This window comes from Lithobates pipiens, unplaced genomic scaffold, assembly GCF_037356315.1.
Source record: "Lithobates pipiens isolate NorthernLeopardFrog02 unplaced genomic scaffold, aLitPip1_a1.2 Scaffold_1, whole genome shotgun sequence".
NCBI lineage: Eukaryota > Metazoa > Chordata > Amphibia > Anura > Ranidae > Lithobates > Lithobates pipiens.
In genome coordinates this window covers 155,857,861-155,883,597 of record NW_027507685.1, presented here as the reverse complement: position 1 = coordinate 155,883,597, position 25,737 = coordinate 155,857,861, and the positions used below count along the sequence as shown (strand labels likewise).

The window sequence follows — 25,737 nt, the reverse complement described above, 5'->3', positions numbered from 1 at the left end:
CTGAAGCCGAACGCCTGAAGCTCAAACAAGTTCCGGACCCTTTTTTGTCGCTCGAATTGAGCAGATTTGGGCGTTTTTCTTCTTTTAACATTGATGACCTTTTGCAAAAATCACGGCAAATCGTGGTAAAAAACGCTGCAAAAAACACTGCAAAATCGTTTTTCTGCTTGAAAACGCTATGCTCAGGTGTGAATGCAGCCTAAGTGTGTCCATCCGAGCTCTAATACACGGCCCAACAAGAATTCTCTTGCCTTTGCCACGCTCGTTCCCAACACACAGACGAATGCTCTGCACTTCAGGGGGTACTGTTAATTCTTAATGGCACCCCACACATTGGAAAATGTAGGGTGCTTTTGGTGCAGTGCAATTAAAAAAAAAAAAGCTTGGGAACTTCTTTCCCTGCATTTTTGTGAGTAGGGAAGTCCATTGAAATTAATGGGCTGCCCTACACACAGTACACAGCCACACAGATGTTGCATTTACGGGCTTAAAACAGGTGGTGAGGAGGCAACATAATGCCTCTTTACCGCCATTCAAATGCCTCTGAAAAGAGATCTGTGCATGGATTGCTTTTCAGTGGAGCAGCAGTCCTGGCTAATATCACACACAAGCCCTACAAAAGCAGTTTTGATGGTATAAGATTGGGGGGGGGGGGGGTCCGGATTAAAAGTAACATACACACAGACACATGCACACACATGCACGCCGCACACACATACAGACACATGCATACACATAGATACAGACATACATGCACACACATACAGACACATTTGCACACACACATAAATACACACACACATACAGACACATGCATACACATGCGTACACATACATACAGACACATGCATACACATACTTACAGACACATACAGACATACATACAGACACATGCGCACACACATACAGACATACATACAGACACACGCATACACATACATGCACACACAGACATACATACATACATACACATGTGCACACACACATACATACAGACATAAATGCACACACATACAGACATACATACAGACACATGTACACATACAGACACACACACATACAGACACATGCATACACATACTTACAGACATACATACAGACACATGCGCACACACACATACATGCAGACACATGCATACAGACATACATACAGACACATGTGCACACACAGATACAGACATACATGCACACACATACAGACATACAGACACATGTTCACACACATACATACATACAGACACACGCACACACATACATGCACACACACAGACATACATACAGACACATGTGCACACACACATACATACATACAGACATAAATGCACACACACGTACATACAGACATAAATGCACACACACGCACATACAGACATAAATGCACACACACATACATACAGACACATGTGTACACACACATACATACAGACACATGTGTACACACACATACATACAGACACATGTGCACACACACATATATAGACACGTGTGCACACACACACATACAGACACGTGTGCACACACACACATACAGACACGCGTGCACACACACACATACAGACACGTGCGCATACACACACATATACAGACATGTGTGCACACACACATATACAGACACATGTGCACACACACATATACAGACACATGTGCACACATACACATATACAGACACATGTGCACACACACACACATATACAGACACATGTGCACACACACACATACAGACACATGCATACACACACACACACACACACACACATTAATAAAGCCCTTTTTAACACTAATTTAGCTTGTAGCATAGTACAGTACCTTTGCAGCTTCCTTATTCAGCCGGGTACTGCACTGTAGGGGGAAGCAGAGAGCACAGCACACTCCTCTGCACTTTACTTTCACTTTTGAAGCTCACGGAGCTTCTCACAGTGCCGGGGATCGGGCTCATCTGACAGCCCTGATCCCACAGCACACTAAATTGAGAAAGACCAGGCGGGCCGCGGCCCGCAATTGGCCCGCGGGCTGGACTTTGGACATGCCTGCTCTAAGGCCATTGGATACTCTCTGATTTAACGTGTTTGTTACCGCAACATTTCATATTCCTTATATGTGCCTGTTGTAGTATGTACTTGTATGAAAAAGTATTCTATTCTCATTGTATCACTTCCTTTGTGTGAAATCGCTGTGCAGATAGCAAGCAATTGTGGTGCAAGTTTAAAAATGACTTGCTAAGCTATTGCTAGACTTGCCAGGCTTCACATGTTTGTTGCACAATTATAGCAAGTTCCCATTGCATGACTCCAGATCAACTTTGTTTGCAAACATTCTGCAAGTCTGCTGCAAGTTCTGGTTCAGTTATGTTGTGCAATAGTCTTCCCACCACAGGGGGACACTGTGGCTGAAGTTTCTTTTTTTGTGCCCCATACACACAATCAGAAATTCCATCAGAAAAAACTTGGATGGTTTTTCCGACGAAATTCCAATCAAGCTTGCCTTGCATACACATGGTCACACAAGTTCTCTGAACTTTTGACCGTCAAGAACGCGGTGACGTACAACACTATGACGAGCCGAGAAAATTAAGTTCAATGCTTCCGAGCATGCATCGAATTGTTTCCGAGCATGTGTGATTTTTTGCGTGTCCGATCTGCATACAGACGAATGCATTTTCAGATAGTAACTTTTTCCGGCCGCAAAATGGAGAACCTGCTCTCAATCTTTTGCTGGCTGGAATTCTGCCAGCAAAAATCCGATGGAGCATACACAGGGTCAGAATCTCTGACCAAAAGCTCACATTCGACTTTTGCTGGCAGAATTTCTGATCGTGTGAATGGAGCATTAGATATGCATAGCTCTTGCTGTAGACTCACCATTGCGGCTTTGCTCTTGCTAGAGACTTGCCACACAAATTTGCTATAAATTTGAAAAGTGTCAACTAGAACTTGTGCTTCAAGTGCTCTGCAAGTGTACAATTTGCCAGCGAAAATGTGCAGAGTTAACATTCTTAAAATTGAACACTGGCACAAATTTGTGGCAAGTTATCCTTCTTATTATCAGTGGTGTCACTGGGGAGGGCGGACCACACTGGGTGACACCCACCAGAGCGGTGCACTGGGAGCTCGGGTCATTCAGCTTGAGATTAGCATGAACAGCTGCTGGAGGAGCAGATTCTGCTCTCTCCTCCCTCCAGCAACCGTCTGATGTGAACAGAAGAGATTGAACAGGGCGACACCACAAACACCTCTTTTCCAGGCTCAGAGAGGGAGAGGGAGAGAGAAGATGTGAAGGTGTCTGGGACCCGCTGGTGGTGGGCAAGACCCATTGGTGGGGGTGGGCGGGGCACACTGTTTGAGCCCAGCGGGTCTCACTGGAGGTGGGCAGGATCCATTGGTAAGGGTGGGTGGGCATAGTGTTGGAGGTCCTCGGGTCTGACTGGTGAAGGTGGGCGTGACCTACTGGTACTCGTTGCCGGTGATGTTTTCAAAATCCCAAATTGCAGGGATATCAGTACCCCCCGGTACAGTAGGATTTTTAAGGCGAACAAAATTCGTTTTTATAAAAGAAAAAATATTTATTCAAAACAGAAAAAGACAAAAAATAATTATTTTTGTTTTTATACACAAAAAAAAAGAAAAAAAGGACATATACATAGACTATAAAAATCCACGCACAACATAGATGCATGGATACATGTACATACACATATATATACACAATCTCTAAATACAGTACATTCAATAATCATAAATGTGAGCTCCAAAAGCCTGACATGTTTCAGAAAGAAATTCCCTTATTCAGAGGCCTGTTTATAGGAGACCAAATATGAACCACAGTCTGAAAGAGATTTAATGCCGCGTACACACGACCAGACTTTTTGAGGGACTAGGTCCGACAGTCTTTCTGACGGACTTTCGGCGGAGTTCCGACGGACTTTCTGAATGAACGGACTTGGCCACGCACAATCACACCAAAGTCCGACGGATTTGAACGTGATGACGTACGACTGGACTAGAATAAGGAAGTTCATAGCCAGTAGCCAATAGCTGCCCTAGCGTCGGTTTTTGTCCGTCGGACTAGCATACACACGAACGGATTTCTCGGTCCGGCGGAGTTCCGGTGGAAAAATTTAAAACCTGTTCTATTTCTAAAGTCCGCTGGATTTTTGGCAAGCAAAGGTCCAATGGAGCCCACACAAGATCGAATTGTCCGACGGACTCGTTCCGTCTGACCTTTGATGTCAAAAAGTCTGGTTGTGTGTATGTGGCATTAGGGGAGAAATTAATTTACAGGCATGTCTAACATAGAAATGATCCTACCCAATTCTATCCAAGGTACATACCATATTCATTTAATAATATATTTTGTCTGGATAAACGTTATCAGCAGTTTTTTATTATGTGCGTGTATATATATATATATATATATATATATATATATATATATATATATATATATATATATATATATATATATATATATGTGAACTTCTAAATTTGTTGCCAGAAATAAACAAGGAAAGATCACCACTCAGAGACAGAGACGCATCAGACCATACTAAGGAACCACAAACGGCTGGCAACCCATAAATTCACAGGTCTAAAAATAAAAAAAGAAGATGGGGAAAGAAAATTACATAAAACAGCACTTTTTAATAAAGGATCCAAAAAGACAGAAAACCATTAAATAACCTCTCGTTGTCTATACAGCAAGATCAATGCTATATTTCATTTTTAATTGTTTGTTAGTAAAGCTTCCAAAAACATATAATTGGCTCTGCTAAGTTGCTATTGTGTTAGCAGACAGTGGAGAGCACATATGAGAAGACCAAAAAAGAAAAGAAAAGAAAAACAAACAAAACACCCTTGCTGAAACTCTGCTATTAATCAAGCTATCTATACAAATATATACATAGTAGCATAGCTGCAAGGTTAAATGTATCAAATTGTATTTTAAAAAGCATCCATCCAATACATACAGAACCCACCTGTGTTACAAGCAGAGTATCGTATAGAGACATATACAATGTCTCAGCTGTTTGTGTCTTATCAGGCAAAGGGCAAATGCAATGCACAAAGGGCACATCGTCCCACCCCCCAACTCGGGGTCCTACTATTATAATTACAAGGGGTATAATAGTATTGTGATGTTGGCGGTGGTGTCAGTGGCATATAACTTCCTGTATGTGGACGTGGGGGAAAAATGGCCGTATGTCGGATGGTGGAGTGTTCGCGTGGACGGAATTCTACTGGCTTCTCCAGAGTGGCAGTCTGGGCTTGCCACCTCCAGAGGAGAATGTAGAAGGACTCTCTTTCGTTTTAGTCACGGATGAGGCGTTTGCTCTGGCAAACCACCTGATGCGGCCTTTCCCGATGAGTACCCTCACCCCAGATCAGAGGATCTTTAATGTGCGGCTGGCCAGAGCCAGAAGAGTAGTGGAGAACACTTTCGGGATAATGGCCAGCCGGTTCCGCCTATTTTTGATGCCAATACACATGGCGGAATATAAACGAAATCATATTGTGCTTGCCTGCTGCATTCTGCACAATTTTTTGAAAAAACATTCCGTAAACTATGTGGCCTCAGTTGCCCCTATTCAGACTTGATGGAAAATGTGAACCTCACGGCCCTTGAAGCTGCTCGTCCTGGCTTGCCCCCCCCCCCCCCCAAAGCGCCTGTGAGGTCAGAAACCAATACATGGAGTACTTTGTGGGTGGGTGGGTGGGGGGGGGGGGGGTGGGCATTGATATGCCAGACAATGTCTGAGAGGCATTTTTTAAATACATTTTTCTTTGAAACGCCAATAATCTTTGTTTTCATTTACTGCTTGGCTTTGTTTTAGGTGTCTCCTAGGTTTTTTTGGTGTTTTTTTTGGGCCTTTTTCTACAACAGTGCAAACCCAAGTTCAGAGCAAGATGAGGTGACAGTCTCTTCTTCAGATAATCTTTTTATGTTGTGGGTCTGCTAAACACACACCTTGTTTTTGTTGATAATGTATGTAGTGCATTACTGACAAAAATATTGCTAATTTTCAGCACCATGGCAGAAATATGTGAGGTCATGAAAATGGCGTGATTGGGGAAATTTAAACATCACTGTGGGTGTTATTTACTAAAGGCAAATCCACTATGCACTACAAGTGCACTGCAAAAGTGCACCTGAAACTGAACTTTGAGTGCAAAGTGGATTTGCCTTTAGTAAATAACACCCATTGCCACAGAAAACAACAACTTTACTACAAATACTGCTTTTGCTCATTGAAAAAGGAAGCCACACATTGTTGATAATTTAACTTTTTACTCAAAGCACATTCACATGTGCGTTTAGAAAAGGGTTTTACAACAAACCAACATATTTGGTGTATAGAAAACATTATTTTGGGTAACATTTTACAAACTTGGCATTTTTGTGTAAACAGGCATGTATCAAAGCATAACATACAGAACACAGGAACTTACAAAGTTCAACTTTGAAAAGTGAAGACAATATCAGACATGAGTATGTACAAACTGTGCTGATATTGCCTTCATAGGATGGGGTGTCACCCCTGGAAAAGCCAAATTTGGAAGATGCACACAAATTGAGAAGCAAAAAGTGGCCAGTTTCCTCCTGATCCCATGCCTAATGTCAACATGTGCCATCTCCCATCATGGGGTATCAATGTACGTGTTTTGGGGGTGCAACCCCTTCATCTCAGCCACTTTAGTAACAAGGAAGTGGTTGCACCCACAAAACACGTACATTGATCCCCCATGATGGGAGTACATGTTGACACACTGTGCATCTTCCAAATTTGGCTTTTCTAAAAATCTAAAAGTGTTTTTGAAAATTTAAAAACGATGCTAGCTAGTTTGGGGTGTTTCAGACACTTCCCAAAACATCAATGATGTTCTTCATTTTTTGTTGAACATCATTGATGTTTTTCTTTATATTCTCTAAATCACGATTATCTCCCCAATGAGGATCTGGGCACTTTCACTGGTAAAATGTGATTCTTCTTCCACAACATCCACATCACCTAACAAAAAACAAAAAAAACACACCATGTATTATAAATATGCAGACATACATTGATTAGCTTACCTGAAGCTGTGGTCTCCAACACTCACCTGTTGTGGTGCCAATTTCGACAATCTCTCCTTCCTCCTCCTCCACTGGTATTTCCCCTTCTTTGGGAGGTGTGGAGTCCCTGGTGTCCTCAGTCGTCCCAAGTCTTCTCTCCCCTATGAGAATGTAAAAAAGGAATACTTAGCATACAGAGGGCAGAAAATGAAACATTGCTTGGAAGTGTCGAACAATTGTGTTTTTTGGCAGAGTTCAAAGGTGAAAACATTATTTTTGACACTTTCTAAAGCTGGAATACTTACTTGTTATGTGAACAAATGTTGTCAAGTGCAATTTGGCAAAACATTGTTTTGGAGTGGGCTAACGAACGATGTTTATTACGAATGATTGAACCCATGAACATGAAAGTGGCCAGTTTAAACTGTACAACATTAAATCAAAGCACATGGAGAAGTATGCAAGCAATAATAATAATATGAACACACGACAACTACTAACTTTTTTGAAGAACTCGCTTGATCCTTCTGTACTGATCGTGCTCCCTCAGTTTCAGGTCTGACCAGCGTTTTCTCAGTTGATCCTTTTATCATAGTACCCCAAAATTCTTCTGAAGACTCTTCACAACTTTAGTCATGATCATGGCCTTTCTGATATTTGGGTTTGGGTAAGGTCCATACTTTCCATCATAGTCGTTCCTCTTCAGTATGTCGAACATCTCTCCAAAATACATATTTGAGACCTTAAATCTTCTCCCCCGGGATCGGGACGTATCTGGCTCCGGGCTTTCCTCATCCTCCTCCTCGTTAGTGAAATTATCATGCCCCTGCTGTGTCTCCGCCATGTGCTCTCCCTACTGTGCCGAAAGAGAAGGGGCGAGGAATAGTCTAGAAAGAACGTCAGGGGCGGGAGGAGTTTCACGCATGTGCACTGTATATAAAACGCAATGCGCATGTGTCGTACGTACGATCTGTGAGCAGAGGGAGAAACTGACGTGCCGATCGTGCAAACGAAGGTACAATTTTTAACTTTGTACAACACTAGCCTATACTGCTTCTAGATTGAGGCCTGTATTGGGACAAGATTTAGTCGAGTTTAGCCTGACATTAGGGTTCGTCTTGTGTTTTGTCTTGCAGAGAATATGGATGGGTTTAACGACCATAGTTTCCTCCCTCTGTTCATCGATAAGTACAGGTAGCTGCCCTGTCTGTGGCAAGCTACGCATCCACACTATAGTAACAAATTAAAGAGGCAGGCAGCGATGGAGAAACTGCTGGAGTTTGTGAAGCCGGTGATTCCCAGGGCAGACACCACCTATTTAAAAACGAAAATTGGTGGCCTGAGGAGTACATATCTGAGGGAGCGCAGGAAAGTGCTGAAGTCCATGCAAACTGGAGCTGCAGCAGATGAAGTTTATGTCCCCAGGCTGTGGTATTATGAGAGGATGCATTTTCTGTCAGACCAGGTTTATGTCAGGGAATCCCTCTCTACCCTTCCTTCCACGCGTCCTTCTATGCTACATTCCACCCCCTTCCGATGCCCAACCTGGACCTTCCACTCAGGAAGAACTGGAGGAGCCCAGCTTGAGCCAGGTATAGTATTGTTCTACACATTTTGGGAGTAAAAATTAATGATGTTAATTTGATTTTTTCTCACTAATTGCTGATTTTAGAAAGTGTTTCACATATTAATAGACAGTAGTGGCCAAAACCTTTGGGCCAAGAATTAAAAATGCTGGGCTCAGAAGGATAGTCTTTTCTATTTGTTAAGAATTTGCAACAGTCACGAGCTGAAAATTGTGTGTCTGTTTGATGAACCAAAAACTAAAGAGGTGGGCAGGCATAGGAGCCTGACTGAATCCCAAGACCCTCCCCTCTGCCTTCCACACAAAAGGGCCAGAAAGGGGGGGAATGTGGAGGAGTCGGCTCTGATGCTCATCGGGGAGGCTTCAGCGGCCCTCCAAGCCACCCCCACATATCAAGAGGCCTTTGCTGCCTTGGCTGCCTGCAAACTCCAGCAAATGGAGGAGGGGCAACACCTCTTGTGTGAGGAGCTCATCATACACACCCTCAACAAGGGGTTGTTGGGCCAAATCACACAAGCAACACACTTGTGTGATTTGGACCATGCTCCTCCTCCTTCTGCCACACCTCCAGCACCACAGCCACAGCCTGGAAGGAAGCATGGAAGGAAGACCAGAGAGTGATAACCTGGGTTAAGTCTGGTCTGACAGAAGATGCAGCCTCTTGTGGGACCACAACCTGGGAACATAGATGTCATCTGCTGCTGTTCCGGGTTTCTTGGACTTCAGGACCAGACTGCTCTCCCTCAGATATGTACTCCTCTGCCCACCAATTTTTGCGTTTAAATAGTTGATGTGTGCCCTGGGGGCCAAAGGCTTTGCTAATCTCCCCAGTTTCTCCAGCGCTGCCTCCCTCTTAATTTGTTATTGACACCTAAATAAAGTTTTTTTTTTTTGGTTGAAGAAATACTTGCCTATGTGTTTTACTTCAAAAAGGACAGTTTATTTGTGAGTGTGAGTAGGCAGGTACATTTCAAAAACACAAAGTCAAATTAATAACAAGGGGCACCAACACCAAACAATCTCCTCTAGATTTAAAAAAAAAAACAATAAAATAAAAAGATAATAATGGTGTTGTGGTAAGTTGACACACAAATAAAACACACCAAAAAAATTGCTAAGAAGAGCAAACTGGTAAAAAAAACAACCACCAAATTTAAAAACAAAAAACAAAACAAAAAAAATGATTGGGGAATTGTGACGAATTAAAATATTGTATTCATGAAATGAGGAAAAAGATATAAGTTTGGGAGAAGTGTGTGTGAATATGAGCAGCATAACAACTTCATTCTTGTAGCATTATAAAGAAAAAGAGAATGCGCTGCATTAAAGAATTTTTAACATTGCAGCGTGACGAATGTGCTATATCGATTACGAGCAGTAGTTTTACCTGACCGAGCGCTTCCGTCTCATAATTTATTGTGAGCATGCATGGCACCTTGTCCAACGGACTAGGCTACACACGATCAGAACTGACGCGCATCGTATCATGTTGTCGGAAAATTTTATAGCCAAGCTCTCAAACTTGGTCCGTCGGATATTCCGACGGAAACAGTCCAGTGGAGCCCACACACTGTCGGATTATCCGACAACATTGCACATTTTCCATCGGAATATCCGACCATGTGTACAAGGGCTTACAGTAAAGAAGGCTGTCCAAATGTGGAGGTTAAACATCTTTAAAAAAAAAAAAAAAAAAAAAGGCTAATTAATCCAACAGGAGACCCTGTGCACATAGCACCTGTTCCTGTTAAAAGTGGAACTAAAAGTAAAAAATAAAAATTTGTGAATAGGCGGGATTTTTATTGCATTTACCTGCCTAATTCACATTCCTCTGTGGAATATACACTGAGCTGTGCATGCGTGGCTTAGTTCACATTATGGCACGCTGCCAGTGTTCTGGGATGACTTCATTCCTGCACATGTGCCAGGGTGATGTCATCCTGCCAACCAAAACAGCCAAAGACCGGCACCCAGAAGAGCCCAAGGAGAAAGTGGCAACAAGGGTCCTCACAAGCTTCAGACTGTTGGAATTCAGTTACCTTACGTAGTTATGACTTTAGTTCCACTTTAAGGCTAGGTTCACATTGCTGCGATGCGGGAACGCCGCGAATCCGCGGCGTTTTCCCGCATCGCACACCTCCCGCCGGCAGTTCACACTGCCCTATGCGGACGGCTGGGGGTGTCAATGTTATGTTAATGACACCCCCAGATCCGTCGGCATATCGCAGTGCGATCTGCCGACTCGCACAGGAATCGGATCGCATGGTGTGAACCCCCATGCGATCCGATTCCGTTGCGGACCCAAAAAAGGGTCCCGTGCGAGTTTGCTGCGGGACCGCTGCGAGTTCAGCCATACTATCTGTATGGCTGAACTCGCAGCGCTACGGAGATCGGATGTGATTTGCTGTGCGAATCACATCCGGTTCTCCCCCCGCAGCAGTGTGAACCCAGCCTAAATCTGTACTGTGGATTAGAAATAAAATGATTTTTTTTTCTGTAAGTGCTGACTGTAGCTGCAACCTCATAGGCATAAAATATGGGCGTTACTATGGAGGAGGGGAGAACAGACAGCACTGAGCCTCTTCATCTCTTCTGTTCATCGCAGACAGATTCCAGACCCACCGCCAACTATTCAGGGCACAGAAAGTGAAACTTTCAGCTTGTGATATTATAAATGATTGCAGGTGAAGAACCTTACTTTCATTGACAAAAATACAAGCAGACAACAGCACAAGCCAGCTACTACACTTGTCTCTCTCAAAGGAGAGGGTGCGGGGCCATGTGAGCTTTGTGTGCCCTCTTTCCTCCTGTGCTGTCAGTCTGGAACTCCATCTTTGTTCAGTGTTGTTGGATATCAGCGGCAGGAGGCAGGGCCAGCTATCCAACAACTGCTGCTCTGGAACACCTGCACAGATGTAAATGGGGACATTTGCTGAAGCCTATCCGACCCGATCCCACACTGAGCTGTCAGCTGCAGCTTTGCTGTGGAGGTGGGTGCAGAGGACACGTCTGGCGATGGAAGTCTATGGGTGACGTCACTTCCATGTCCTCTGCAGAGCTTCCGCCACTGGACATCAGGTCAGATCAGCTTAAAAAAAAGGTATTTACAGTGCCTTGCGAAAGTATTGGCCCCTTGAACTTTTCAACCTTTTGCCACATTTCAGGCTTTAAACATAAAGATATAAAATTTTAATTTTTTGTGAAGAATCACCAACAAGTGGGACACAATTGTGAAGTGGAACGAAATCTATTGGATAATTAAGCATCCGAAGGAGCACTGTGCAAGCGATCATTTCGAAATGGAAGGAGTATCAGACCACTTCAAATCTACCAAGACCTGGCCGTCCCTCTAAACTTTCAGCTCAGACAAGGAGAAGACTGATCAGAGATGCAGCCAAGAGGCCCATGATCACTCTGGATGAACTGCAGAGAACTACAGCTGAGGTGGGAGAGTCTGTCCATAGGACAACAATCAGTCGTACACTGCACAAATCTGGCTTTTATGGAAGAGTGGCAAGAAGAAAGCCATTTCTCAAAGATATCCATAAAAAGTCTCGTCTAAAGTTTGCCACAAGCCACCTGGGAGACACACCAAACATGTGGAAGAAGGTGCTCTGGTCAGATGAAACCAAAATCAAACTTTTTGCCCACAATGCAAAACGATACGTTTGGCGTAAAAGCAACACAGCTCATCAACCTCAACACACCATCCCCACTGTTAAACATGGTGGTGGCAGCATCATGGTTTGGGCGTGCTTTTCTTCAGCAGGGACAGGGAAGATGGTTAAAATTGAGGGGAAGATGGATGCAGCCAAATACAGGACCATTCTGGATGAAAACCTGTTGGAGTCTGCAAAAGACCTGAAACTGGGATGGAGATTTATCTTCCAACAAGACAATGATCCCAAACATACAGCAAAATCTACAAAGGAATGGTTCACAAATAAACGTATCCAGGTGTTAGAATGGCCAAGTCAAAGTCCAAACCTGAATCCAATCGAGAATCTGTGGAAAGAGCTGAAAACTGCTGTTCACAAACGCTCTCCATCCAACCTCACTGAGCTCGAGCTGTTTTGCATGGAAGAATGGGCAAGAATTTCAGTCTCTCGATGTGCAAAACTGATAGAGACATACCCCAAGCGACTTGCAGCTGTAATCGCAGCAAAAGGTGGCTCTACAAAGTATTAACGCAAGGGGGCCGAATAATTTTGCACGCCCTACTTTTCATTTTTTTATTAGTTAAAAAAGTTTCAAAAATCCAATAGATTTCGTTCCACTTCACAATTGTGTCCCACTTGTTGGTGATTCTTCACAAAAAATAAAATTTTTATATCTTTATGTTTGAAGCCTGAAATGTGGCAAAAGGTTGAAAAGTTCAAGGGGGCCGAATACTTTCGCAAGGCACTGTATACTGATTTATTCTTTACAGGAATAGTTAGGTTAGTGTTAGATCATGGTTCTATAGATGAGGGGATTTTAGTTTTCAGAATGGACTTCCACTTATAGGTGTCCGTTTATGAAGCGGTGAAATCTATTTCACTGCTTAATTTTCCGGCATTCTCAGAGATCTTTCTCCTCTATGTGCCTGTTTATGAAGCAGAGTAGATCCCTTCACTCTTGGAGGAGTGAAGTGATCTACAAATGCTTTGAACACTGGAGAAGGGCCCCCTGATACTGAAATCTCGTGAGACTTTATGAGATTACAGTACCAGAAATTCACTGAAACACAGAGATGTCAGTTTATTAAGCAGTGATAAATTATCAATACACTGACAGACGGCGTGGTTAATGTTAATAAAATAAGGAGTCCCCCTACATATATACACACACACACATTATATATAATGTATACGCATACAGTGGTGTGAAAAAGTGTTTGCCCCTTCCTCATTTCCTGTTCCTTTGCATGTTTGTCACACTTAAGTGTTTCGGAACATCAAACCAATTTAAACAATAGTCAAGGACAACACAAGTAAACACAAAATGCAATTTGTAAATGAAGGTGTTTATTATTAAAGGTGAAAAAAAATCCAAACCATCATGGCCCTGTGTGAAAAAGTGATTGCCCCCTAAACCTAATAACTGGTTGGGCCACCCTTAGCAGCAACAACTGCAACCAAGCGTTTGCGATAACGTGCAATGAGGCTTTTACAGCGTCCTGGAGGAATTTTGGCCCACTCATCTTTGCAGAATTGTCCTAATTCAGTTACATTAGAGGGTTTTCGAGCATGAACGGCCTTTTTAAGGTCATACCACAACATCTCAATAGGATTCAGGTCAGGACTTTGGCTAGGCCACTCCAAAGTCTTCATTTTGTTTTTCTTCAGCCATTCGGTGGTGGACTTGCTGGTGTGTTTAGGATCATTGTCCTGCTGCAGAACCCAAGTTCGTTTCAGCTTGAGTACACGAACAGATGGTCGGACATTCTCCTTCAGGATCTCTTGGTAGACAGCAGAATTCATAGTTCCTTTTATCACGGCAAGTCTTCCAGGTCCTGAAGCAGCAAAACAGCCCCAGACCATCACACTACCACCACCATATTTTACTGTTGGTATAATGTTCTTTTTATGAAATGCAGTGTTCCTTCTACACCAGATATACTTGGACACACACCTTCCAAAGAGTTCCACTTTTGTCTCATCGGTCCACAGAATGTTGTCCCAAAAGTCTTGGGGATCATCAAGATGTGTTGTGGAGAAATTGAGACGAGCTTTGATGTTCTTTTTGCTCAGCAGTGGTTTTCTCCTTGGAACTCTGCCATGCAGGCCATTTTTGCCCAGTCTTTTCCTGATGGTGGAGGCATGAACGCTGACCTTAACTGAGGCAAGTGAGGCCTGCAGTTCCTTGGACGTTGTTGTGGGGTCTTTTGTGACCTCTTGGATGAGTCGTCGCTGCGCTCTTGGGGTAATTTTGGGCAGCCGGCCACTCCTGGGAAGGTTCACCACTGTTCCATGTCTTCGCCATTTGTGGATAATGGCTCTCACTGTGGTTCGCTGGATTCCCAAAGCTTTGGAAATGGCTTTATAACCCTTTCCAGACTGATAGATCTCAATTACTTTCTTTCTCAATTGTTCCTGAATTTCTTTGGGTCTCGGCATGATGTGTAGCTTTTAAGGATCTTCTGGTGGACCTTACTGTGTCAAGCAGCTCCTATTTAAGTGATGCCTTGATTGTGAACAGGTGTGGCAATAATCAGGCCTGGGTGTGGCTAGAGAAATTGAACTCAGGTGTGGACAACCACAGTTATAGTATGTTTTAACAAGGGGGGCAATCACTTTTTCACACATGACCATGATGGTTTGGATTTTTTTTCACCTTTAATAATAAACACCTTCATTTACAAATTGCATTTTGTGTTTACTTGTGTTGTCCTTGACTATTGTTTAAATTGGTTTGATGTTCCGAAACACTTAAGTGTGACAAACATGCAAAGGAACAGGAAATGAGGAAGGGGGCAAACACTTTTTCACACCACTGTACATATGACAAGGGGACATGGTTATAGTGTTTGGGGGTCTGAACGAGGCATAAGGAAGTTAAAAATCTTCCTCTTTCCCCCTCAGATCCCCCCCAAATTCTCTCTTCATTCTCCAATTCTCCACCTCTGAGCTGGTGAATCAGGGAGTGTGAATTTTGACGCCGATCGCCAGTGAGACGCTGAGATCACAGCTTCATAAACTGGCCGTTACTGTGTCAGTCTATGAGGATTCTCCATGTGCAGAGATAATCGGCAGGAGAATATGTTCACACTTCTCCCTTCGATTATCTCTGTTTCATAAACTGTTTATGGACTGTGATCAGCGGCGATCCTGGGGATCACTGCTGATCACTGCTTCATAAACGGACACCTAAAGGGTATCTAAACCAAAAAAACAATAATTTTATACGTTGCAATTTAGGAATTTTAAAGTTTTGGTGATACTTAGTGCCTTGGGGGACAGTGCTCCCTCACTGCACTGCATCTATTGGGGGCCATGGTTGTCACCCTAGGTTGTTCTCCTGATTTGAACTCCTCTTTTTATCTCCATTACATGGGGGCAGACGATTTGTAGGTTACAGAAGACAGCTTGGAAGGAATTTAACATTTGTTTGAGATTTCAGTTTATTTCAAAGGAACTTATAAGGATACAAGATTTCTGACAAGAGTAACAGGTATTTTTTTTTATAAAAAAGAACAAATGCTCCCACCAGATATAAGGACTGTTATGCTACAATACATTAAACATTTTTTCTTCAGTTAGGATATTCTTTAGAGTGTACAACTTTGCACCCAAATTACTATATGAACCATTCAAGTATTTATAAATGGTGGTGGTCATATCCCCTCATAATCTTTTTTCACTTCAGCGGTGACTTTCAAAGCTCATACGGGGCCATCTCACTGGGGTTAGATGAAGGAATATTCTTTTCATCAGACGTTTGAAACTGGGCTATCATGGGAGTTCAGACATTAGTGAAATTGCAAACTTTTAATCAAGTGGTGGGAGCCTCATAATTAATTAATTTAATAAAAGATGACAGTGCATTACATTAGAAATATTAGCAAGAATGGACTAAAAATACAAAATTTTACATGACAATAATACATATCTGGCAAATTAACAGATATGTCAACCTGGTAGAGCAGTTTATACAGTGAAAACCTCTTTTTTTTTTTTTAGTTTGTAAGTCCACATGATGCCCAGATTGCTTTGTAGCATCTCAACTTCCAGGTGCTGTGTGCAGGTAGCCCTTTGAGGTTTATTAGGACACAACAGACGCATGGACACAGCTGCTTGTCCTGATGTGACAAGCGTGCGGGTGAGTGGCCCCGAACAGACAGTGAGAGATGTTACAAAAAGCGGCCCATTCATGCTATATGGGTCATCATCACCCATGTGAACCAGTCGGGACTACCTACAACCAAGCCTCCTAACAAATGAACACAGTAAAAAAAAAAGAAGCAGAGCAGGAAGTTGTGCAGATAGCAAACAAGAACAGAAGGAACACTTCCAGGATGCAAAAGAAGTGGGACTATGCACTGAGCATGTAGACATAGCATATACTAAGAATAACTCCCAGTGTACAGAACAAGAGAAGTGGTACTGTGTCCATACATACAGAATGAGCACATATACTGAGAATTACACCTAGCATACAGACATTAATTACGAAGAAACTGCAAGAAAAGTTAAATCCAACATGAATAACAAAAGAAGTATTACAATGTACTTTCCATATGTAAATATTGTTAACATTTTTAGAAACACAACCAGAATAGCAAAATATACTACTGCATTTTACACACATGACCATGTCAGGACTTTCGTACAAAATATGGGACAGCTAGCACCTAATTATGGGAGAGGGCTGGATTCAGGCTCTGGTCAAAGAGAGGATTCAGGGTAGAGGGGTATGGATGTTAAGGTGAGTTGAGGGAACCACAGTGGTGTAGTAATTATCACTTTCACCTAGCAGCACAGGAGTTGCTGGTTCAAATCCCAACCATGACACTACCTGCTTGGAGTTTGTATTTTCTCCCTGTGCCTGCGTGGGTTTCCTCCAGGTACTCTGGTTTCCTCCCACAAAGCGCAAAGCACCTTTCCTGTCACTGCTTTCACGCTGGAGCGGTGCGCTGTCAGGGCGCAATAAACAATCCTACAAGCGGCATATTTGAGGTGCCTTAGGAGCGGTGTATACACTGCTCTTAGACCCCTTGCCCATTGAAATCAATGGGCAGCGCCATTAAAGTGCCGCTTTTCGAGCACTTTCAACCCCTTTCTGGCCGCCAGCAGAGGTTAAAAGCACCCTACTAGCTGCCGAAAAGCGCCGCTAAAATTACGCTTACTCAGTGTGAAAGTGCACTAAATCTTTAGGAATTGTTAAAAGAATTGTTAAAAGAACGCCATTGGAAGTCCCGTTTGCAGTTTGTGAGAAAACTGCACATCCCCCTGAACACATCATCCCCCTGTGAAACATGGTGGCAGCATCATGTTGTGAGGATATTTTTCTTCAGCAGGGACAGGCAAGCTGGTCAGAGTTGTTGAGAAGATGGATAGAGCCAAATACAGGGCAATCATAGAAGAAAACCTGTTAGAGTCTGCAAAAAAGTTGAGACTCAGGTGGAGGTTCACCTTCCAGCGGGACAACGACCCTAAACATACAGCCAGAGCTACAATGAAATGGTTTAGATCAAAGCATATTAATGTGTTAGCCCCTGTACACACGGTCGGAGATTCTGCCAACAAAATCCGTCGGATTTTGTCCGTCAGATTTAGTCTGACGGATTGTGTCCGAATCTGTTGCATACACACGGTCGGACTAAGTTGTCGAAAAATCCGATCTTTCAGAACGTGATGACGTAATTTCGTTACGATGGAACTAGATTCAGGCTAGTAGCCAATAGCTTTGATGTAGGAATTTGATCTGAGCATGCGTGGCACTTGGTCCGATCAAAATTCGCTACACATGATCGGATTACGTCCGACCGGCCCAGTTGGTCGGGAAATATTTCCAGCATGTTGGAAAATTGGGTCCGACGGAGATTCGGACGGACTCAGTCCGATGCATACCACACACAGTCGGATTTTCTGACGACACGGTCCGATAAGACGCATTCCGACGGATTCTCCGACCGTGTGTACGCGGCATTAGAATGGCCCAACCAAAGTCCAGACCTGAATCCAATTGAGGATCTGTGGCAAGACTTGAAAATTGCTGTTCAGATGCTCTCCATCCAATTTGACAGCTCTTGAGTTATTTTGTAAAGAAGAATGGGCAAAAATGTCACTCTCTAGATGTGCAAAGTTGGTAAAGACACTCCCAAAAAGACTTGCAGCTGTAATTGCAGCAAAAGGTGGTTCTGCAAACTATTGACTCAGGGGGGCTGAATACGAATGTACACCACACTTTTCACATAATTATTTGTAAAAAAAAAAAATTGAAAACCATTTATTATTTTCCTTCCACTTCACAATTATATGCCACTTTGTGTTGGTCTATCACATAAAATCCCATTAAAATACATTTATGTTTTTTGTTGTAAGTGGTATGAATAAGTTTTCAAGGCATTGTATTTAGCTGTCAGCATTTTTTAATTATATGACAAGTTTTCAAGCATGCCCATAGTAGGCTGAGAATTTCACATATGTACATACTTAATGTGATTGTAGCCGTATTAGTGCAATTGTGACAGAGAAAATTGAGTACTGTCCATGATACTTTTTTTTATTTGCACTAACATACAATTTTTCAGGACATATATACATAACATTATACAAAAAGATGGTAACATTGACGTTAGAAAGTCTGTAAAGTGATGGTGTTAGAATGAAGAGCTTAAAATATAACAAAGGTTCTATAAAAGAAAATAACAAAGGAATAAAGACTGAGGGAAATAGAGCCATCATGCAGCTGTACTGCAAAGCCATTATAAATGGGACTCCTAACATAACAAAGAAAACATGAAAAGCCCAAGAAAGCCAGTCCTCGCAGGGAAACCGCTGGGGAGCAACATATTCTGAGATTTCCTGGTGAGAAGGCACAGTATTTCCAAGCATAGAATTTTTCTTCTCTTACTTGAAGCTTGGCCCCCATATCCTTCAGTTAAAACTGAAGTGGAACTATGGGAAAAATAAAAATGATATATGATATAGTCTGTCAATAGCATTAAAGGTTAAGTCCACCGTTTAAAATAAATGAATGCACATAAATTTGCAAGGAAAAATGTTTTATTTTATTTTTCAATAGACCCCTGCCAAACATTTCACCCATGATCAGTGGATCACCAGTGCAATGCCATGCCCCTGCAAACTCTTCTTCTAGCTCTTTGCCCATACCAGGGTTCAGGCTTTCATTTGGAGTGCTAGAGGAAGTGTCAATGGACTACAAGTGTCACAGCATGTCATCTGTTTGGCATATGGTTGTGGAGTGGTTTTGCAATGAAAAATCCCCAATGGAATTGGAAAAAAAAATAGGCATTCAGGAGGCAGCATTATCTGCTCCTGAACCCTTGCAAACCACTGCTCTACTGTCTCTGAAAAGTGATCCCTTCGGATTGTTTTTTTTTTAAATGGAGATGAATCTCCCAGTTTGTAATCCCCATGATTTTCCTTGCTTTTACAGATGTTTCTTGGCATTGAGTTTTTCTTCTAAGTGTACCGTTAATGAGTAGTCCTTCCATTTATTGTGCAGAGGCAGAGCTTACTCTGTAAAATATAAAATTGTATGCCTACATTTTCTTGAATACTGGTACTCCTTTACTAAATAGGGGGCATATCTTTTGATCAATGCATTACATTTCATAAATAAACTCTCCTAATATTGTATAACTGAATGTGATCATTATGGTTACCTATATGTGAGGCCTGTGATTGATGTCATATCATTACTTTATAGAACATGGGGAGTTTTTGCACTGCAAGGGAAAGAAGTTTACAGACTTTGAAGAGATCAGAATGGAAATCGAGGCTGAAACTGATCGGATCACCGGAACAAACAAGGGAATCTCCGCTGTGCCAATAAACCTTCGTATCTACTCTCCAAATGGTGTGTAAACCAGTCTGTGTTTTACATCATTGTGATCTTAAAACCTTCTGTTTGCAGCAAACCCCCCCTTATTTCATTGAAAATGGGTGCATCGGTAACTATAACCCTGGGTTGCCTATCACTATCTGGTTAGCGTCTTTAACTTTTAGTGCTGAGTTCCTAAATTTAATTCCTACAGAGAACATATTCACCCTGCATGTGTGTGGGATTCCACTCAAGATGTGAATTAGATTAAAGCCTAACTCAAGTAACAGTTTTTTTTAATAGGCTGCCCAACAGTTCTGAAAGAAAAAACTCCTGTAACTTCAGCTGCAATACTCGCCACCACCACCACCATCACCACCACCTCACCAGAGCTGTCCCTGGAAGACTCACTGTGCCCAGTGTGTAACTGAGGCCACTTTGTCTGAGCCTAGGATGTGAGGGATAAACACTGTTGAGGGGCCTCTTTATGGGTTTCCTCGCTTACAGTATAATGCTGCAAAGAATGGTGTCTGCATCAGTGATAAGTAGCATCACGGGGCACCTCTGGGGGGGGGGGGGGGGGGGTTGAAATTTGTCTTTCAGTGTTTTCAACCTAAATTAGCTCTATTACTGTGCACCTGTGGGAAAGAGAAACATCAGTTGTCAAGCATGCTGGGGGCAAAACAAAAACAATTTTTTTATTGTAAAAACAGCACTAACATTACTAGTTCCTGACAAACAGCAAAAAATTACTATCACCTGCATGTGTTTTGTCAAAGTAGCCTAATTTATGTCCGTATAATAATCTTAGATCTTTTATGCTTTGTTTTCAGTGCTTAACCTGACTCTGGTTGATCTTCCGGGTATGACCAAAGTCCCAGTTGGTGACCAGCCAGTGGACATTGAGTTTCAAATTCGTGACATGTTAATGCAGTTTGTTACCAAGGAGAATTGCCTACTTCTAGCTGTGTCCCCAGCTAATTCAGATCTGGCAAACTCTGATGCCTTGAAAATTGCCAAAGAAGTGGATCCTCAAGGTTTGTATAGAAAGCAACCCAGAAATGATTTTCTTTTTTTTTTTAATACAAACGTTTTATTGAAGAAATTTAGCCAGTACAATAAAAGAGGTACAGCAGAAATAGTATAGCATGGAATACACACACTGGTAGGATCAACACAAGTATAAAGTATAATAAGTGATGGCAGTCGAGAGGGAGTCCAGTGCGGGGGAGGTAGGGAGAGGAGCGTCTCCACCGATCTTGAGGAGCAAGACTACCCGCTACTCGACTTCCACCCGTAAAGAGAAAAAGAAAAGTCACAGATACCTGCAATCCATGGGCTAGTACAACATATATAACAAAAATAACAAAAACACATCAACAGAATACCAAGGGAGCTACAGGTAAATCTGTAAGGAGGTACATGTACAGGAGGGTCATGAGACAGGGGGATCCACCCATGGAAAAGGGAGCGGGTGTTCACGGGCCAGGATTTGCATTTCAGCTCATATGTGGGTATTGTGTCCATTATAGTGTGGAACACCCTTTCCATTAGTTGGATGGCCGCCATGCCTTTGAGGATTTGGTCCCATGGGACTCCTGGGGTGCGCCAAAACAGAGCAATAGCCCAATGCACTGCGCTAAATAAAGTATGGGCAAGTTTCAGGGGGAGTTGGGCCGTGGGATCTCCACAAAGAATAGGCACATCTGGTAAGTGAGGGTGGGCAAAGTCCCCGTGATATCAGCCACCCTCTCCGTTACCCCCTGCCACAAGACCCTCAACGAGGGACAGCTCCAAAAAATGTGTAAATGTGTACCTCTAGCGGGGCAACCTCTGAAGCAGTTCTCCGTGACGAAGGGGAAACATTTATGGAGTTTAGCCGGGGTATAATACCATCTTGTGTGGAGTTTCATTACGGTTTCTTTCACCGTTACAGACTTAGTGCATTTATGCATGTTTGAGATTCGCAGCGACCACTCCACAGGGGAGGCCACCTCGCCAGTCTCTACCTCCCATTGTAGTATTGCTGAGGATTTGGCAGGTAGGCCCAGGCCACCCAGATAGCCATATAACAGAGAGATCGTACTCTTATCCCTGGAGGAGGGGCCACACAGATCTTCAAATGTTGCAAGGGGGTTGGCTTTGTACCTGGAGTAATGTGTGTCGTAGAAATGTCTAATTTGGAGGTATTTATAAAACTCAGATCTAGGGAGGGAGTGGGAGGATTCTAAGGATAGGAAGGAGTGGATCACCCCGTCCACCAATAATGAGAAGGTATTGGGGTTGGAGAATGCTGCAGGAAAGGAGGGGTCGCCCAAAAACGACACCAATTTAGGGTGGGAAGGGAGGAGGGAGAATTTATGTTTATAAAAGGACCATAAGTGCAGAGATTGACCAACCACAGCATTCAGGGCAGAAATATCCTTAGGGCAGATAGATTTAGCCCATAACAGGCCTGGGAGATAGAAAGGGGCAATAGAGGCCCGCTCAAAGCGGAGCAAGGGTATACTGTGTGGGAAGGTGTGCCATTGGGCTAATTGCAGGAGTCTAGCTAAAACTTAGTACAGCCAGAGATTAGGCAGGCCCAGGCCACCCCGGGGTCGCGATCTGTATAGCATCTGTTTGCCCAGGCATGGTTTTTTATGACTCCAAATAAATTTGTTCACGTCGCACTGTAGTTGTTCAATCGTCTGTTTGGATACATAATTAGGAAGGGCTCTAAAAAAGAATAAAAGTTTGGGAAGTATAGAAATTTTTTACCGCCTGTATTCTGCCTAAGAACGTGATATGAAAGGAGCTCCAGGAATGTAGTAGCTGCCTGAGGCGAGTAAATGCAGGGGGTAATTGGCACAGTAAAGTTTATGGAGGGATGGGGCCAGTTTAATTCCAAGATAGGGTAGCGTCAGGCCATCTGTGGGGAAACCGAAATTGGTTTGGATCAAGGTCTTAGTGCTAAGGGGGAAATTTATTGAGAGAGCTGAGCATTTTGAGAGGTTAACTGCTAGGCCGGAGATTTCTTGGAACCTACGAAGGGTGGTTATAAGGTTTGGGATAGAGACAATGGGGTCTGGCAGGAACATAAGGACATTGTCCGCATAAAGGCTCAATTTAAATTTGTGATCTCCCTTCGTATAACCCCTAATATTATCTAGGCGGATAGCTTGGGCGAGAGGTTCGATGGCAAGGGCAAATAAAAGAGGTGACAGGGGACAGCCCTGCCTCTTACCCCTACCTAAAGTAAAGTAGTCTGAGTTGCAGCCCGGAACCCTAATTCTAGTGCGGGGATGGTGGTATAATGTCCGGAACCCATGGACAAAGGCCCCTGAAAAAACACATTTTGCTAGTATCTGTTCTAAAAAAGGGCCATAGGACACTATCAAAGGCCTTGTGAATATCTAGGCTCAGGAGAAGCACCTTACGGGAGTGTAGGTCAGCGTCTTGGACCTAGACCACCGCAATGCCTTCTCCGTCCGGTCTGATAGGATCTTATCTAGGTCAAGCCTAAGGGTATTGATTTGTTTGAGTATGTCTGGGGAGTGGGACTGAGAGTGGCGATGATATAGCTTGTCAAGGTCCGTGGTAAGTTTAGTTATGTCTATTAGGTGTTGTTTCTTTCTTTCTACAGCCAATTGAATAAGGTGCCCACGCACCCCCACTTTGTGAGCCGCCCAAAGTGTGGCTGGGGAGATATCATCCGTTTTATTGATAGTAAAATATTCTTCTATATGTTTAGTGATGAGGGGGGAGTACTGCTGGATCTGATAGGAGAGCCTCATTCAGTCTCCCACCAGCCACTGAAGGCTTTAAGCCAATATGGGAGACATCTAGAGAGACCATCTGATGGTCTGACCAGGGACAGGAATGAATGGCGGCAGAGGTGGAGTTGGCTAAAAGTGCCCAGAGCCAAAGGCCCTATCAAAGTAATTGGGGTGATTTTTCTCAGAGAAATGGGTTTCTTGTAAGAAAATGATATCCACCCGCAGGTGCTTGTAGTTCTGAAAAGCTTTTTTACGTTGTTGGGGTGAGTTGAACCCACGGACATTGTGGGATATTATCCTAACACCCATTTAGTCGGGGGGTAGGGATATAGGGCAAACCTGATCCGGGGGACGGTCTCGGGACGTGCGGCCCCTGAATTCCTGACTCCGAAGGGGTGTGGAAGTCAGGGTATACCTGAGGGGGAGTGAGCCCCCATGTACCAAATCACACAGCATATACTGTGTACACAACCTCGTCACATAAAGCCCAGCAAGGGTGATCAAACAGTTGAAAATAAACCCGTAGCCCTTAAAAAGAGACTTAAAAAGAATAAACAAGTAACATAAATCCAACATTGGGGTCAGGAGGGGAAAGACCCTCACGACGAAGAGTAACCTGAGATCCAACAGGGGTAACACCACCTGATTAGAAGGACACTAATGTCCAACGCTCTTGAGTACCCGCTACCGGGTGAGAGAGGAGGCCACGAAAAAAAGTATAAAAACAAAGCTGAGAAAATAAAAAAACAAAAGCCACAAAAAACTGAGAAATAGAAGTCTGTCTCTTGGGGCTCCCAAGACCAGAGCTCTCCTTGCCTCACCGTCTGCTGGGGTGACTTTCAGTAAGAGTGGGGGGACAACCAAACGGGGAGCTACTGTGCTACAGCACAGCAGGGAACTGTAAAGTGATTAACAGGTGCTACAAAGTGAGATGACAGTCTCAGGGGCAGGGGGGCCAGGCTACCGCAGAAGTCCGACTCACAGGGGGGGCCCCCATACTTGCCTAGGAGAGGCCTCAGTCATCAGTTAGTAGACTGGGGCCTGCAGCAAGCATAGTCCAACAGGATCAAAATATCAGGTAGTCTTTAAGGCATAGAATAATGTCCCTGGGAGTTTTGTGTTCAGGGGGCTTGGGGCGAAGGGCCCTATGGAGTCTATCACATGCAAACGCAGCCTCCGGGGTTGCTGGTAGCAGGGACTGGAACAACTTGTAGATGGCTGGGGTTAAATCAGTGACCACCTCGGGGACCCCTCTGATACGCATATTGTTCCATCTGTTTCTGTTGTCCAAGTCCTCTAAATGGCCCTGGAGCTTGGATACAGAGTCTGTAAGTGCCTCATGGTCTCTGCGGAGATCTGTGTATGCGAGCTGCAGCTCATCATGCTTAGTTTCAAGTAGGTCTGTTCTGCCTCCTAAAACAGCTATCTCCTGTTGCAGAGTGCTGGTCGATTTGTGCAGTTCTGTCTGAAACTTCTCAGCAATCTTAACATACATAGCGGTGAGGCTGTCATCTAAGTCTGCCTTAGTAAGCTGCAGGGGGTACTCACTTTCGCCAGATGAATAGGCAGGAGAGGCCACTGGATTGCCTGTACGAGCTGGAGTGTGCTGGGGGTCAGCGCCATCTTGGGATTTCCCCGCCATCTCGTGGGCCCTGAGAAGATAGTTTGTGAGAGACCTTTGCACCGGTTTCCCACGATGGGACCTGGCGGACGGCATGCACCGGACTTTCCCCCGGGGGTGCTGGCACTTTTTGGGCTGGTTCGGGGTGTGTGTAAGGGCCCCGGGGGTGGTGTTCGCGTCCCCGCTGTGCCGGAGCTCCGCTCAGATGTGTTGTAATATATGTTTATTATATGTTG

At 43.6% G+C, this 25,737-nt stretch overlaps 1 protein-coding gene across 16 annotated transcripts in view; it reads left to right on the top strand.

Annotated features, from left to right (window-relative positions):
* Positions 1-25,737, top strand: part of DNM1 (dynamin 1) — a 305,071-nt gene that overhangs the window by 94,072 nt on the left and 185,262 nt on the right. For all 16 annotated transcript variants that reach the window (XR_013273564.1, XR_013273522.1, XR_013273538.1 and 13 more), the window contains exons 3-4: positions 20,009-20,158; positions 20,956-21,159. Coding sequence is in view for 13 of the 16 variants with exons in the window: in XM_077478763.1 (XP_077334889.1) it covers positions 20,009-20,158; positions 20,956-21,159 (354 nt within the window). In the remaining 3 variants the exon portion in view is untranslated. The remainder of the gene's footprint in view (positions 1-20,008; positions 20,159-20,955; positions 21,160-25,737) is intronic.